Source organism: Periophthalmus magnuspinnatus, chromosome 1, assembly GCF_009829125.3.
Source record: "Periophthalmus magnuspinnatus isolate fPerMag1 chromosome 1, fPerMag1.2.pri, whole genome shotgun sequence".
In the NCBI taxonomy this organism is placed as follows: Eukaryota; Metazoa; Chordata; class Actinopteri; order Gobiiformes; family Gobiidae; genus Periophthalmus; species Periophthalmus magnuspinnatus.
This window is the reverse complement of record NC_047126.1, coordinates 23281190-23295236: the sequence shown is the minus strand read 5'-3', so window position 1 is coordinate 23295236 and position 14047 is coordinate 23281190. Positions and strand designations below refer to the sequence as shown.

Here is a 14047-nt window from a genome sequence, read left to right as displayed (position 1 = left end):
TGATTTATGAGCTTTTAAACAGATAAATAAAAGGGTTAGCGCAGAGCTGGAACATATATCTTTGGCTGGAGTAGAGGTTCTGTTGTCAACGATAAGGCAATGTGATCTTAAACTCTGGAAGTAAAAAGTACCTAATCTACCGAGCGCATGGCACGAGGCGGCTGATGCGTCTGTGCCAGGACTGACGGGCAGAGATGGACTTTAAAGATCTGCTCCATAACAAAGGCACAATCAGATGAAGGCGTGATGTGAGAAAGACGATGAATTTGTCAAGAAATAAATACAATAAAAGAAATCTAAATGAAATAGTTAATATAAATATAAAATAGTTAATATAAAATAAAAATAATAGAATAAAATAGGGGTGAATGAGGGGATTGGACTGGATTGAAATGGGGACCGCCCAGGGACTACAGATGGAAGCTAAATCTGGTCTGTGCAGTACATTTATTCTGCAATGTACTTATAAAATAAAATAATAAAAAAATAAAATAAATACATAAAAAATGAAATAAAATAAATGTCCCTATAAATAAATAAAATAAAAGAAATAAAGAAAAAATAAATAATGAAAGAAAATTAATACAATACAATAAATGTCACTATAAATAAAATGTATAAAATAAATAAAATACAATATTAAGATAAAAATAAAGGAAATAAAGAAAAAATAAATAATGAAAGAAAATTAATACAATAAAATAAATGTCCCTCTAAATCAAATTAATACAATAAATAAAATAAAATAAAAATAAATAAAATAAGTTGAGTGACACTTTGAAATGGTTAACTTAAAACGTGGCTCTCGTCAACATGATAATAGAGTAAAGACTATAGAGTAAAGCTAATTTAAAAGCCTCAAAGTGAAAAAAGCGATATATTTCATTACCTCTTCAAAGCGTCAAATGCAGGGCAATCCTGGAACTACTCAAACAATACTCATCTTATTTTTTTTTATTGTGTTCTTTTTTTTTTTCTTTTCTGTTTCTTCCATGGCGTGTCATGTAAGAACACCTCTTTGAGACTAAACCAGGCCGCTATGTATTGTATGTTTCTGATAATCAAGTATTTTATTAATCGCAAACCCGGAAGTAAGAGCCTTGAAGAGGGAGTATTAAGCAAAACTGATTTTTTGGAGATTTCTACCAGGTTATAACATTGTTCCTTCATCAAAAACATGCTTGAAGATGACGTAGCCCATAAGCCTACATCATCCATGCCCCTACACGCTGATTTTTCATAAATACACAAAAGCACGTTACAAAACAATACACTACAACTTCACAAACTGATTATAATACACTTTGTTTGTAAATGATCTATCTATTCTTCCACCACATAGACTAGTATACACCCATGGACCACTATGAAACCTACCTGGACGACTGAGGATTACATTAAGTGTCCTATTCCTTATCGAAATTGAGTCTGAAATGTTAGTATCATGGCAACACTAATTTGACAAAAAGAATCAGCACTTGAAGCCCTGTTGTCACATCCTCCTTCTGATATATAGTCACAATACAATACAATACAATAAACAATATACCTGCTTTAGGCGCGCACGTTGCATATGTGTCAGTGAAAGAGAGAGCCTACACAATACTAACATATGTGTAAGACTGCTGCAGTAAAGTAGCAAACACTGTGAAACATGTAAACATAAACTAACATAGCATAGCGCCCCTAGCAGTGGACCCAAAAGAGGCCAGTTTTAATGAGGAACAACCAGAATAGCAGCATGAATCACACCACATGTAAACATCAGATATAACTCCTTTTACTGCTCAGAATGTCAATATGTTTTTCTCTCCTGTTTATTTTATACAAGCCAAGTCTGCAATGAGGGGACAGCAAAAATGAAGCATTAAAAACACTTGGTTTTGGGCTTTGAGGATGTATAAATGTGTTGAATCTAGGGCTGTAGTCAACTAAAGAAACTCTCGGTTGATTAAAGACATGTCCTGCCGATTGATTTGTGGACTAAAAAGGGGGCATGGCAAAAAATCTCTATGTGTCTGATCCAAACTTCACTCACAAGACTAAACCAGCACGGGGAGTTCATGCAAAAACAACTATTGCATGCAAAAAGTACTAAGAACCAATGTAAAGTTTCTACCAAAAAAACACCAAATCTTCATCTAATTCAGTCATCCACTTCTCGTTGTCCCTTATGGTCAGTGGTCACTTTTTATACAGGGTGTTTCTACCTTCAAGGCACTCAAAGCACTTTACATCAAGGAACCACTCACCCATTCACACACTAGTATACGCAGACACTGGGGGCGAGGTGGGTTAAGTGTCTTGCCCAAGGACACAACAACAGCATTCATCTGTGGGAGTTACAATCGCACTGCCAACCTGTGGGTCAGTGGATCTGGATTTTTTTTTCTTTCTCTGTGATTATGTATACTTTTGTCCCTCACTATATTGCGGTTTACCTTGTACGGTTTCACTGTTTCACAGATTTTTTTGGTGCAATTTTTCATGGTTTTTTTACAGCATATGAACATGCATTGTGTTCTGCGTCCTGATTGGCTGAGGGACTGTAGACCATTGTCCACAGTTTCCTCCGTGCCGTTTCTCCTGTGCAGTACAGAATGTGTTCAGACAAATTTACATAAATGTTGGATCGCAGTGTGACTCTGAAGTGCTGTATGTTTGTGGGTTTTGTCGGGGAGAAAACTAGCAATGTCGATGAAATGAAGGTTTCAACTTTGAGAGAGTTTAAACAAGAGAGAAATGTGAGAAAATGTTAATGTCTGTGTGAGGAAAGTGTATAAAGTGTGTGGTGAGGGGTTTTACAGCTGCAAAACATATATAATAATTGTAAAAAATAAAGTTAACTACTTATATTTCGCCTATTGAGGGTTATTTTTAGAATGTGATAAACGAGGGACCACTGTAATACCACATCTTTAATCAGCTAGTTTTTGTCACACCAAAATTCAAATATGTGGAGTACGAAATGATTTGTGTTTTTTATTCATAGCCATTATTTTAAGTTCTACAACATGAAAAGCCAAAGCAAAGCCACTCAAGAGCATGTTTAAAGGCCAGTAACCATACTATGTTAGTTTCAACTCATTACCTGTTAGACAATCCGTCCACTCTCCCCTCTGTGATGTGAGGTGACAGCCCCATTGCCCTCCTGTAAGTGAGGTCACGCCCCCTCCGCCCTGTGACCGCCCCCTCTGTCAATCCCCTTTGATGAGACCGCGTCTGCTCGGCCTGACACTGAGCTATGGTGGTCAGGCACAAATCATTTGACCTGTTGGTTCCATCTCCTCCTCCTTCTCTTCCTCATCTTCCTCACCACCTGATCACGGATAAGTGTGAAGATGGATGGAAGTGTACATGTGCAACATAACTCAAGCTAAAAGGCCCATATTACGCTGTTTTCTGATCTAAGTTTCCTGCATAAAAGGAAAAATATGAATGGATATGTAAAATAGAGGTAGTTGTGTGATAAAAAGGCAAAAGTACATGCTTATATTTCCTTTAACATGATTTTTATGGCTAAAAAAGAAAAAAACGTCCAGGCGAGCTATGCTGGTCTATAATGTGCTCAGTCCTTAAAGGGTTAATTTGTGATTGTTACTTCAACTTCAGACACACATGTGGGTCTTGCTATGGATTTTGAAAGCTAAATACCAGTATCGGCAAATATCGGTATCAGCCACAGCATCAAGCCATATATCAGGTATCGGTATCGACTCAAAAAATCCATATCAGCCCTTTTATTTTTATTTTTTTATTTCCCAGTTGAATGCGGCGAGTTTCGACCTGAGAATGTTCCAGTTGAAGTCAAGTCAAGTGTTGGCGTCGTTTATGTGCTGGTTATTCCCTCAAATACAGTTTTTAATTTGTGATTATGTTGTTGTAATACGCCACAGTTGAAGCAGTATCTGAAGTGGGAGTCTCATCCTCTCCCAGTTTGCGGTGGTAATTACCAGCGGCGTTCCAGGGCATTTTTTCAAGTTGGAGGTGGGAAATGTGTCGCAGTTGCCAGTTGCCTGGTAGTACTTTTCTTTTTGACGTTTTTTTCCTGCTACTGCCACTTGACTGCTGTAAAACTAACAAATATTTACCAGAAGTATCATCCATTACCAAGTCCTAATCAGTAGAATATAAATATCTATTACATACACTACAAACTTCGTGTATTTCAATTTTCAAGCTGCTCTTATTTTATTTTTTTCAATAACGACTGGCCGACACCCTTACCGCCGCAGCTGTTGCTCTGCTCGCTCTTGTGTTATATATCTCTTTTCTGTGTGTCTATCCACACAAACCAATTGACAGGCCACGTCTCTTATTGGTGTCAGGAGGGGTCAGCCACGGGTCTGCGATCCCTCTGACCCCAGCCGTCCATTACATTGAGCTGATGATAGATCGGTGTGTGCGTGGGTTACAGTACAAAACGCGTGTGTAGCCTTCTCCTGTTCTCATAAATGACCTGTCAACCCACAGCAGATTGAATGGCATCTATGAAACGAAAACTATTCAAAAGGACAGGATTAAAAGAATGGCTGGAAATGAAGCTAAATTTCAGTGTAAGGCTTAAAAATATCGTAAAATTATATTGAAACTCAACTGAGAAATGTACAGGTGCATTTTTAGCACACTTCTGATAGACTGCATTGATATACTCAGATTATTAATACATGATTATTATATGAGGAGTTGTCTAATCCATCAGCACATTGAGAGTCCTAGATTATGTAAAACTGACACATTTAAGCTTTTGGTCATGTTATAATGCTGTTACCTCGTAAGAAACATACCTGGAGTTGTGTTTTGTTTCATTCACACACTGGATTATTGGCCTAAACTTTTGTGAATGAAACAAAACACAACTCCGCGTATGTTTGTGATGAGGATACAACATTATAACATAGATTCAAAATAGTGCAACACAGGCCCTTTCACTGTTACATCCTCTTCCATGGACACACTTTAAACATACCTGTCTCTACTCCTGACATCGTCCGTTGGCTGCTCTCACCGTCTTGTCTGGGTCGCCGCACTCCCGATACAACTACAAACAGATAAAGAAGTAAACATATTTTACTATCCATGCTTAAAAACCACATGATAAATAGAGATCGTGAGTGTAAAAATCATCAAACACCAAACTCAAGCTCGCGGAGTAAAAGGCCGACGCTAATTAGCCAATTCCATCAAAACAACCAACACAGGGCCCGTGGCTTAGGAAAGTTTGGTGCTTACTTATCACTAGGCCTGTCACGATAACAAATTTTGAAACTAATTTATGTCACTGACACAATAACCCTAAAATAGAATTATCCCCAAAAAACTATTCTGAATGTACAATAACTTTAATAACTAGGAGAATGAATCCCTTTAGTACTTCGTTTGCATCTGTAATGAGTCATAGAAGTGATTTATTCAAACTTTTATAGCTGAAATCTTGTCATATTGCCAAAAAAATCCCAAAACTTTCCTAGTCGTGCAAAGAAAATATACACACAGTAAATACTGGCCTCAAAAAGATATTGCTCCAGCTTTCCATATATTGAACGATAAATTGATATAGAAATTATACCATGATTAAAGTGCATCGGACCAGTTTTCATGTTTTTCAGATTATTAGTTCATTTGGTAGCGTACATGTTTACCATACTTAAAAAAAAAAAAAAAAAACGCTGGAAATGGCCATAGTCTGTATAAAGAAGAGGACTAAGTGAGCGTAACGTCGGCCATAGCGTTTGCCTCCAGTCAAATGAAGCTCATCGAGGCTAGAGCAGTCATAGAGGCTGAGTTCTACATTTGGAATTCCGACCGCAAGTATCATAGCAACCAAAGAGCCAATCCAGAGCGAGGTTGTTGAAGGTAACACCCCTTCCCGCCCGCACCGCTGGTTTAGCAAGGAGTGAGTGCTTAGTAACGCTGTCAATCAAACTTGCTGCCAACGCTGGCGGGAGCAACCTCGGGGAAAGAAGGTGTCTGATTTGCGTGTTATTAATGTTCATATTTTGAAACAATAGCGAAATTAAAAAAAAAACCAAAACACCAGGATCGTGTAGAGTGTGTTAATACGAACATTTTAAGACCAAAATGATGACGCTCAATGCAGCAGTTAAGTGACAATATTTCAATGTAAAGTGAATTGGAGCCAAAGTCGAACGAGCCAGGAGCGTGCCCATGATCACTTTTTATTTGGAACGCAGCAGCTAGCACGTTAGCTATGTCCATTTATATATACAGTCTATGGGCATTACATAAAACATGGCTCCGTACAATCTAGAACATAAACTTCCATCCAAAATGCAGGGGGAAGTTCACATTTAAACATTTATTCAGATTCAAACTCAATTTTAATAATAAGAAAAGGCTTGATACTGATTTTGATACCATAGTGATATTAAAAAAATGACATTTTCAACACAAAATAATAATGATAATACAAATTCTGCAGATCCAAACCAATCTAAAACTGTAATCCAGAAAAAAAAAAAACGCTGTTCTTTCTGTTTCTATTTTTCAGTAATGATATTTGTACATATGAGTATCTAGTTTTGATACCAGTTTTAGTTTCGATTCTACAGGCTACACGATTATTACAGGGGAAATATTATGCAAAATTGACTTTTATGAGTGTTTTCCCTGCCTGTACTCTAGGTCACGTAGGTTTTCAAAATGTCTTCTAGCCATTTTTCAACAATAAAAACACATAAATGAAAAAAACACTGCTTGCAACGGTGAAATCCCACTATGAACAGGCAGGAATTGTCAGTTAGGGACTGAGACAGAAAACAGCATTAATAAAATAAGACAGAACTGATCCATATGCAGTGATAGAAGGTAACAAAGTAAAAGTATTAAAGTACTGTGCTTAGGTAAAAGCTTGACATATTTTAAAGTGAATACATTTTACTTTTACTTCACTACATTTGAGATGTATCTGTACTTTCTTCTCTACTGCATTTTTGAACAGGACTGAAAAGTAAAAGTACATTTCATTACTGTTTGAGACCTGCTGAAAAGGCTGAGGGTTTATTTTTATCGACTTCATAATTTGAGCAAACCTTATATTTACAAATCCAACCACCTGGAAAAAAAAACAAAACGATTGAATCCGGCCCTGTTGTGCGTGTGAATTGCCACAACTTTTGCCTGCTCCATCTGCTTCTCCGCGACTCCTCACGCGTAGATCCTATTGGTGCTTTTTTGAAAGGCGCTGATAAAATGGCTGTCATTGTGGGGCCTTGTAAACATGTAATGAGTAGAGCCGCAGTGGGTGTGATAGTGTCAGCTGTGTAAAGGAGATACGCCCCATTCATCTGCGCCATCTGATAGTGTCCTTTTGGAGTGGCTCCCTCTCACACTTTAGATAGAGAGGAGGGCTTGTTCCAATCAGAGGAGTGACATTTTAAAGTGGCCTAAGGTGGTCTATATAGTGAGCAGTTAAGTTTTGTACCTAGGGCTGGGCAAGTAATCAAATTTGAATCAACCGCTAATGATCAGCTTGGGTGATTTTAATGGAGCGCTCTGCAGCCAATTGTCACCGTATTAAAATTTCAAACTTGATTTCGATACTAAAGAATAGACTTGATACCATAGACTGTATATATAAATAGACATAGCTAACGCACTAGCCACAGCGTTCCAAATAGTAAGTGATCATGGGCGCACTTCCGGCTCCATCAACTCTGGCTCCAATTCACTTTACGTTGAAAAATTGTCAGCCATCTCTCTGTAAAATGTTCGTATTAACCCGCTCTACGTGATCCTGGTGTTTTTATTTCTCCATTTTGTCCGTGAATCAAGGTATGAACATTAATAACAGACGAATCAGGTGCCTTCTTTCTCCGTGGACACTCCCGCTAGCGTTGGCAACAGGTTTGATTGACAGCGTTGCTAAGTGCCTGTTCACTTCCAATCCAGCGGTGCAGGCGGGAAGGGGCGTTACTTTCAACAGCCTCGCTCCGGATTGGCTCTTTGGTTGCTATGATACTCGTGGCTGGAATTCCAAATACGCAACTCGGCTTCAAATTCGCCCGAATAGCAGCAAGCTTCGATGAGCTTCATTTGACTGGAGCCGAACGCTATGGGTGAAGTTACGCTCACTTAGTCCACTTCTTTATACAGTTTATGACTCCAATACCATGATAATAATAAAAACACTCTTTATTTAGGCAATAGAAAGTCATTTTCAGTAATGTTATAATGTTGTTTCCTCGTCAAAAGCATACATGGAATTGTGTTTGTTTCATTCACACATATTTAACACCCAAACCCTGCTCCACTGTGTTTTAAAACTCCATACACCTTCACTAGAATAATTTGGATAATTTCAAGCCTGGAATTGACAATCTCTGCAGAACAAAAGGTAAAAGCTAGCTGTTAAGTCAAAAACTACCTCATAGGGATGACATCACAAGGGGGAACAGAGCATTTCGAGCTTTGGGAATGTAGAGAGACTAATATTAAAGAGTTACTCAAACATGAATGAAATAAACACTACTCCAGGTCTGTTTCTGATATGGTAACAACATTCTAAAAGCTAACAATAGTCAATTTTGGGCATTATAGGATGTTTAATCAACAACCTTCACTAGTTAATTTACTGTAGGCTTTTCATAGGTGGCAGGATTCATCAGTACTGCACAAGGAGAGGAGTGTGTGCAGTTCTTTATGTTCTGCAGAGTCTAAATGAGCCCATTGTGGAGCTGTCAGTTCAAACAGCACATATTTATAATGAGAGGGAAAGAAGCACCAGGGGACAGAGATGTCAATACTAACCTTCAGACTGGAGCCGAATACGTTGGACTGTGTATGACCCTGCCCAACTCACTCTTCCCTAGCTCTCAGAAAACACTGTTTATGGAGACATCAACATGCTGCTGGATGGTACTTGAATGTAACCAGATTTTTACTTTGTTTTGTGGTTTATATGTAAAATACAATGTTGATCTTGACATCTATTTTTGAAACATGCATTGGAATATTTGTGAAACTTAATTTTTAATATTCAAAACCGATGAGAGATGTGGGCAGGGGCGGCGCCATGGTGAGGGCTTGAGGGGGCACTAGCCTCCCCTAGAATAGCCAATGCTGCCCCATCTCACTCCCCCAAAGATTTTTGCCCCAATCTTGACTAAAACTGTCCCAATGGCAACTACAGTGTTCAAAATGAGGCTACAATTAAAAAAATAATTCCATATTAGTTTTCATAAATCACTACAGGGGGCTAACTACATTGAAACTTGTTCAAAACCGGAAGCAAACACGGTAGGAGGAGGGGGTACGGTCACAAATGAACATGTTAAGTGAGCGCCCCCACTGCAAAAACTTAGCACCTCCATTAGTTTCTCCAATCAAAATTGTCTGGTGCCACCCCTGGATGTGAGTAGCGACAGCGGATAGGTGGGTTAGGGTTAATGTAAGTTAATGATTTTATATAATATGTGCCCTTTACTATTCACATGCAGTCATTTGTGGGTACATGCGTGTTTCGGTAGCCAATTATCCAATCAGAAAGCAGAATAAGCACCTCACTTTTTCATTTTACAGAGAATAACACATGTACAGTTCTCCCTCGCTATATCGCGGTTCACCTTTCGCGATCTCACTGTTTCGTGGATTTTTTTTGTTGCAATTTTACATGCTTTATTACAGCATTGTGTTCTGCGTCCTGATTGGCTAAGGGACTGTAGACCATTGTCAACCAGTCTCCTCCGTGCCGTGTCTCCTGTACAGTACAGAATGTGTTCTATTGACACTACAGTGGAGCGGCGCCAGGACGAAGCGCGGTCAGAGGAACTGTAAAATATGCCTGAGTCACTATTAATTAATTAAACAAGAGAGAAATGTGAGAAAATGTTAATGTCTTGTCTGAGAAAAGTGTATAAAGTGTGTGATGAGGGGTTTTACAGCCTTAAAACATATAGAATAATTGTAAAAAATAAAGCTGACTACTTCACGGATTTCGCTTATTGCGGATAAACGAGGGACTACTGTAGTGGCACTTCCTGGGTTACCACTTAAGTTTTGGTCCAAAGTTTTACCTCATTTACCTTATCCATTCCAAACATCCTACTTATTCACTGCGATGAGTTAATGCGGTAATACTAAAAACAACTAGCATGCTAATGTGCACAGATAAAGCGCTTTATAATTTGATGCAGACAGTACACAGCATATATATTTTGACTTGCTTATATAAAATCTCTGTGCTGGGGCATTTTGAATTTTGCTCAAATATATGGAGAAAAAATTGAGTACAGGGTCTTTAAGAATGGGTTTCATAAGAGCTGTCAGCCATTTTCTACCCTGATTTATGTGGAAAAATATATAAAGGCGACCATATTACGATATCAGAGATGACTTTTCCTCATAAAGTCTCTATATCATTTAAACATTTTACAACTTTTGGCGCATTCCACTCTACTGCGTTTGAGTGGAGTTCATAGGAAGTGTATTTTATGCCGTCTGACACCCTGATGGATGTGAGCCAAGACTATTAGGGCATCCATCACTGTCCACCCAAATCTCATTTGACTTTGAAAATGATTTTATCTGCTTCATAAAAAAAAGTGGTGACACAAAATGGTGCTGAAATGTGAAAAGCAAGGCAAGCATTAAGGCTAGCTGGGTGGTCGAATGTGAGTTTTAAATTTGTATCTAATTTATGCATTATTAATTTGCGCATTAAGTTAAACGTATGCAAAGGGAGAAGCTAAAATGAACTCCGGTGTAGAGAAAGCAATTTGAATGTGACATTACGCAGCGGAGCCAAGTATTTCTGAACACTCTAATCTGGAGGAACAGAGACTAAATACTAAATACAAGATGGTAAATGTTCTGCTGTGGAATATTTTGGGCTAAGCAGTAACATCATGAACATCACCGTGCACATGACACCTCCCCACCTCCTTTTTTTAAAAACCATATTGCTCAAATGTCATATTTCTGATCTATACATCAATATAGTAATAATATAGTGTCAGGGCTGCACATCTCGATTCTCTTCAGGGCCTGATTTCATACAAATTACCATAGACTGTATGTATAAATGGACATAGCTGACCTGGGGCTTCCTGTGGCTCAGAGAATAGACTTTAAAGCAGCTCTGTTTGTGTACAAGTCTCTCCCTGGACCTAGCACCAAAGTACATCTCTGGCATGTTATGGGTTTTTATGTTTTGATTTGTTTGCATTGTGATTTTAATGTCTGTCTTATTCTCTGATGCACTTTAAATTACTCTGTCCACCTTGTCTTGCTGCTAACATCTTCTGGTCTATTAGTTTATAAATTCATATGTCTTAAACATATAGTGCAAATCTAATGGTAATCACATGTTTTTTCCCCAAAAGGGTGTAGTCCTAGTATTTATTATAATAAACCTAGGACGACCATCATTTTAGTGCATCGTGGTTCATCGCTGGTGGCGCTGCCTGGAGTGCCAAGCTGTACGTCGGAGATAGAGAAAATCTCCCCCCTTTAAGACCCCCAAAACACCCCTGGATGGGTCCTGGTTCAGGTCTCACTCACCCGCGGGACGGTCGCTGTCTAGATGTGCTCCCCTGAACTGCTTTTGGGCTGTGAAATCCCATAATATCACCCAAGCTCACACATGGCTGACTGCTGCTGCCAGAGCTATAAACTAACTTCAGTGGGTCTGTGCTGAGAAATACCTAGTCAAAGATAAAGTGAAATGAATGTGTCGTATTAGGACTGAGGTGGAAAACCTTCATTGTTCTATGTAGGGCTGAACGATTTGAGGAAAAATACCCTTAGGTGGGTAGTACTCAGTTAAAATCACTCACTTACATTTACTTGAGCAACTGTTAAAAGAAACTGTACTTTTCAGAGTACTTTTCTAGCAGTACACTTTTACCTCTACTTGAGTAATATTTTTATTGAACTAACAGTACTCTTACTTGAGTAAAAGTTAGGGTTACTCTTCTCACTGTGAGTAATTCGACAAGTGACTAAAGCTTTATGTTGACAATATGAAATTATTTGCATGTTTGTGTTTCTTGCACTGCTCCTTCAGATATGATGTAGTTTTTCTCATTTTTGTGTTTGTCCTTTGAAAATACCAGATTCTGTGCATTATTCTGTTTTTCTTCAAATGATACATTTGAAGGACGAGAGTGGACACTTTGTATTTGCTATACTCTGTATGCATTGCATCAGCTGCAAGCATTATTTTTTTTTTATTGTTTTGTAACTACTATAAATAAAAGGAATAAATCCGATGTTATGTCCCATGTCTCTTACTTAGTAACTGGTTTTGCTTTTTTTTCTTGGACCACTATTTTGTACTTCTACTTCAATAACACTATCTTACTTGAGTACAACTTTTGGCTACCCCTGAAAATATTTGATCACAATTTTTTCCTGGCAAGTATTGTTATTAGGATTCTGTTAAGACAAATGAACTGACAAATGAATACAAGAATCAAAATCCAAATTAATAATTTGTAATTTTAGTGCAAACTATGTACATTTGCAGCATTCAGGTCAAAAATGAATGAAAATTAGGCTCCAGGCCTTTACTCTAGGTACTGGCCAGTTTAGCAGCATTGTTTGAAATGTGGTTGTGGGCGGAGTTTAGATGTTTAGTTCCTATTTAAATACTGTGTTAAAGGTACAGTATACAACTTTCTGGAGATCACACATCATCTTCATGATTCCATGAAAATAGAAAGAAAAAATATACTTATGAACATTCTCCATAGAGACAGATATGTTTTATGCCATACTGTGGAAGATTGTAGCCAAAGGAACATTTCCATGGAAACAAGCAGGAGGAAGCTCTTCTCCAGGCCAAGTAAGAGTCAGGTTTGTGGAGATGCAAGACTTTTCAGTGCAATAAACACAAGCCAAAATGAAAAAAAGCTTTCAACTTTAAGGGTTAGCACTCCAACTACTGCTAGCCATGGGAATGAACCACTGAAAACAAACAAACATCATGCTAATATAAGCATGCAGTTGTAATCAACGCAAACCGATGTTAGAAATGTTGAAAACGAGTCTGCAGATGATTTACGGAACCTATGAAACCTCTGTATTTATATCTAGTACGTAACTACCTGGGGAAAACTGAAGCAGAATTTCAATAGACGTCTGAGGCAACATGACCTTGCAAACAGAATGACCTATTTATTACTGTCTTAAATGATTTTTACATCGGATACGCTTCCTATTCCAGCTACATTACTGCAGGAACATCCTGGTGAAGAGTGACCGCATATGAGCCTCTTGCAAAATTTGAACTGACTAGCTTATGGTAATATGACGAAGCAACTACACCACTTTTTCGCTCTTATTTTCCTCATCATTATCATCGTTTATAATAGTTGACCACCACAAGCCAAATCCTATAAGTTCCGCAGTACAGCTTTACGGTGAATGAGCTTGGACACCTGTTTAAATCCCTTATCTCCCATTACAAAGGCCATCTCTCTCGCTGAATACTCCTCTAATGGGGACGAGGGAGCCAGCGAGCAGGCATTGAGCCCATTTCAAAAACTCACACGTACACTGAGTGCGGTCCGTACGGCCAATTAGCGCGCCGCTGTAAGCCCTCACAGCTGGAGGGGAGGCCGCAGTGAAGAATCGTGCTCGTCATAATGCAGGGGAGATAGAAAAACACAATGAGCCAGAGAAGGTAACGTTTGCCATAGCATTTCAATCGATCACAATTTGCAGTCTCCTTCATAACAAAGATAAGTACTGGTGGTTTTCAGAGTTTAGAAAGGGATGACGTCATACTCCCAGATGGGGGGCAAGACCCAAAATGTAAATTCACAAATGTTTAACCTGGTGATTTCTTTTAGTGACTAGTATTGTTTTTGATTAGAGAGCAATTTTATAACATGGCAGAAAGCAAAAAAAAAACAAAAACACAAAAACAAAAAAACAATAGTTCCTAAGCAATTGTTATGGAATTAGGGCTCAGTTAATCATTCTGCTTTTAATTCAGTATAAAGTGACAAGATAAGGTGTTAGTGTTGTTTAATTATATTGTAATGAACACCAGAGATTAACTACTTAACCCAGTGCTTGGCAT

At 38.3% G+C, this 14047-nt stretch overlaps 1 protein-coding gene across 1 annotated transcript in view; it reads right to left on the bottom strand.

The window, feature by feature from the left end:
- Positions 1 to 14047, bottom strand: part of LOC117369807 (protein sidekick-1-like) — a 261478-nt gene that overhangs the window by 176354 nt on the left and 71077 nt on the right. The window contains exon 2 of the mRNA XM_055222923.1: positions 4970 to 5041. Coding sequence (XP_055078898.1) covers positions 4970 to 5041 — 72 coding nt within the window. The remainder of the gene's footprint in view (positions 1 to 4969; positions 5042 to 14047) is intronic.